This window comes from Elephantulus edwardii, unplaced genomic scaffold (assembly GCF_000299155.1).
Source record: "Elephantulus edwardii isolate Elephantulus edwardi_28Jun2011 unplaced genomic scaffold, EleEdw1.0 scaffold00466, whole genome shotgun sequence".
NCBI classification, from domain to species: domain Eukaryota; kingdom Metazoa; phylum Chordata; class Mammalia; order Macroscelidea; family Macroscelididae; genus Elephantulus; species Elephantulus edwardii.
This window is the reverse complement of record NW_006400216.1, coordinates 835,063-838,614: the sequence shown is the minus strand read 5'-3', so window position 1 is coordinate 838,614 and position 3,552 is coordinate 835,063. Positions and strand designations below refer to the sequence as shown.

The window sequence follows — 3,552 nt, the reverse complement described above, 5'->3', positions numbered from 1 at the left end:
GTCCCCTACTGGCTGGAGGACTTGAGCAATGGGAGGAAAGGAAGACAACTGTGCAAACCAACAAGCAAAACTGCTCAAGGCCTGCCCCAAAGGACAGATTGCTCTAAATAATCACAGTCCAGGAGAAAGAAGACATTGGAGTAGAAATGAACAGGGGGAGAGAGAGAAAAAAAAAATTTTTTTTTCACACGGAAAGGGAAAAACAAAAAAGCTTACCAAAAAAACGCCCACACCATGGCTTCCCAAAGAAGTCTTCTGGGAAGGGTCATGTGCTCAATGACACCCTTCACAGTGACATTCATTAGAATCCAGGAGCATCCTGTCTGGCCAGCGAACATCCATCAGTCAGAAGCTGTGAGCCACTTACCATAGGCTGTCTTCTCAGCCTCCAGTTCCCCTATCAGTTTGTTGTACTCTTCTCTCATGTTCTCCAGCTTTCTGACATTCCTTGTATTCAGCATCAGCAGCTTGCTAAGAAATCCCTCCAGTGCTTCCCTCTCTGAAGCTAATGACATGATCTCTTCTGTGAGGTCCTTAGCTGTACAGAAATTACTTCCTACAGCACAGTGTGAAGAGAAGAAAGACAGAATTCAAGCTTTACAATATCCACAAAATGGGAAATTCAAGAGCAGTTAATGTGGACTAACAGAAAGGGTAAAAGGGGACTAGACTATGCAATTACACAGGACTTCTTTAACAATCCTCTGTGGAGGAACATGAAAAAAGTACTTCCCAATCTCCTAAATTTGGAAAAAGTACTACTATCTTCTTCACTTTCTTCTTACTGTCTCTGTCAAACTATCAAACTTATCAAATTTTATCCTTGTAAAACGATGACAGAAAAACTTTCCAGTGCAACCTAGAAAAGTCCAAGGTATCACCCAACTTGGGTAAATACTATTAACATTCTGCCAAAGAGTAGCCTCAGACACAGTGGTCCAATGGGACAGAGTATAACTGACTCATAGAACTTCTAAGGCTATAAAGCTTCATAGAAGTTGATTGCCACATCTTTCTTCTGCAGAACTGCCACCTTTAAGTTATCAACCCAAAGTGATTTTAACCATTGGACTACCAGGGCTTCTTGGAAAACCTCCATCAAGTTTCTGAGGCCATAAATCTCTTTTTATCCCATGGAATAGCTGGTGGATTTGAACTATCAACTTTCAATAAATAGCCCAACATGTAACACACTATATTACCAAGCCTCCTCTGATATATTTACAATGAAGTGGAAAGAGGTTGGGCATTGGAGTAAGAATAGATCTAAATTCAAATCTTATTCCCCTTGCTATTCAAATCATGTGGACTTGAGCAAGAAAGGTAGCATATTTTGGACAAAAGCTATCTAAAATGTGAATGTAATACACCTGCATGACAAATGGTTAAAGGGTAAACATGAAATTTTGAAAATCCCTGAGCAAAGTAATGGCACAGCGAATTTGGCTAGGTTGTAAAATACAGGTCAATATAAAAAAAATCCATTTTCTAAGTATCAGCAAAATAACAGCAATTTAAAGATGGATCATTTACAAGATATTTAAAAGCTAAAAATACTTAGAGATATTAAAGAAATATATGCAAGGCCTCTACATTGAAAACTATTTTTTAAACTTCTGAAATAAGACAAATAATTAGAAAAATATGCTATGGGCATCTACTGGAAAAATCCCTGTCTTTTTAAGATATCAAATGTTACTGAAATTGATCTACTGATTCAATATAACTCCAATAAAAATCTCACAATGTTAATTCCAAGAAAAGCTTATTCAAAAATTTATAAGAAAAAAAGATTAGATAAAGCAAAATAGGCTCATAAGGACAAATACTGTTTAAGACCATTACTGTAAACATAGAAGGATAACTAGTAAAATGTGCACAAAAATCCAAGGGGAGAAGTGGGAACGGGAGGCTGGAGCTGGGAAGAGGGTGAAATCACAGGGTCACAGAGTTTAGTGGGTGGAAGAAGGGGATGAAGGGACTAAAAGATCCAATTGGGATCTAAAAAGACTGGGTAATATTGGGCACAGCTTAATGAAGACACAATTTTTATAAGACACAATGTATGGAATGATCATAGAAACACAATGTGAATGAAAATAGCCAAAATAATAATAATATTTTAAAATCCTTTTTGATAAGACACAGAAAACAATGACTATTTAAAATGGATAAATGAGACTTCAACAAATTAAAAATTTCTATACATTAGATGCCACAAAAAAAAAAAAATGAAGAGGTCGCAATGCCCTGTTTAAACATGAGTGGATAATAGAAGAAATAAAAATAAATAAATAAAAACATTCTTGAAATAAATGACAATGAAAACACAATTTACCAAAACCTCTGGGATACAGGAAAAGCAGTACTTAGAGTTAAATTCATATCAGTAGAGCAAACACATCAAAATGGGAAAAAAATCATAATCAATTATTTAACTCAGTATCTCCCACAAGTAGAATAATAGCAAAAAATTTTAAAAAATAAAAAATTTCTTGTGGTGTTAGCCTCAAGTTTATTACCACCCACCTCCACCCCACCCCCCCCCCCGCCATTACCATTAGCTGCCTCTGGTCTCCAGCTATCTTAACTGCAGACACACTGTTTTGCAAATCAGCATGGTCTTGCAAATCAACAACAGCTGTGGGACTAGGATAAGAGAAAGAGTGCTACCCACACTGGGCATCAAGACTTGAGGAGAACGAAACTTTTGGCAGCAAGACCTCAGGAAAAGAAGCAGACCCTGTTGGAGAGACCCTGATAATGGTGTTGAAGAAAAGAAACTGTGGCATTGCTATGGAGAAACTGTGACAAAGTATAACCTGAGGCTTCTTACATTTGTGCTGGCCACAGTTAAAAGTTTGGCTGTTCTTGCTGGATGTTTGAATAAGAAACTGACTTATAACTGCTCTGAGGCAAACGTTGCTGGATGATTTCCTTTTGACCGTTAAACTGAAACCAGAGCCTAGACTAACTGAGGAATTTTGCTTTGGAACTGTTTATCTAAAACTTATATTTTTATTGGGTGATATTCTCTGCCTCCTCCACACACTTCCCTAATAAACCCCAACACTGCTGATACTGTAACTGTGAGTCTGTGAGTTAGCAATAAAGAAACAAATCTCTCGCTCTTCTAGAGGCATAATTGGGCTGAGCTATGGGCACTTCATCTGCTTTCTGCTCTGGGATGGTGAGGGGCTGTGCTATTCTTATACCCTCTGTCTCTCTCAGAAAGATGTTAGTGGCCCTGTGCCTCCATGTCTTATTTTTCTTTTAGAGGTGTCTTTAGAGGAGGAAACATCTAAAAATTAGGGCAAAAATAAATGCAATAGAAAGCAGAAAAACAAATGAAATTATCAACCAGATCAGGAGTTGGTTCTTAGAGGCCAATAAATTGACAAACCACCAACAAAGCTAACAAAGGAAAAGAAAGAAAAGACACAGATAATCTGAATAAAAGATGAAAGGGCCAATGTCACAACAGAAACAACAGAAAGACTAACAATAGAATATTAAATGATCCAGGAAGTATTAAAAGAAGATGGAAGGAAT

The 3,552-nt window shown here is 37.2% G+C and overlaps 1 protein-coding gene across 1 annotated transcript in view; it reads right to left on the bottom strand.

Annotated features, from left to right (window-relative positions):
- Window positions 1-367: 367 nt before the first annotated feature.
- Window positions 368-3,552, bottom strand: part of LOC102844345 (disrupted in schizophrenia 1 protein-like) — a gene marked incomplete at its 3' end in the record, with an annotated part of 195,017 nt that continues 191,832 nt past the window's right edge. Inside the window, exon 9 of the mRNA XM_006902893.1 lies at window positions 368-556. Within this exon, the coding sequence (XP_006902955.1) occupies window positions 368-556 (189 nt within the window). The remainder of the gene's footprint in view (window positions 557-3,552) is intronic.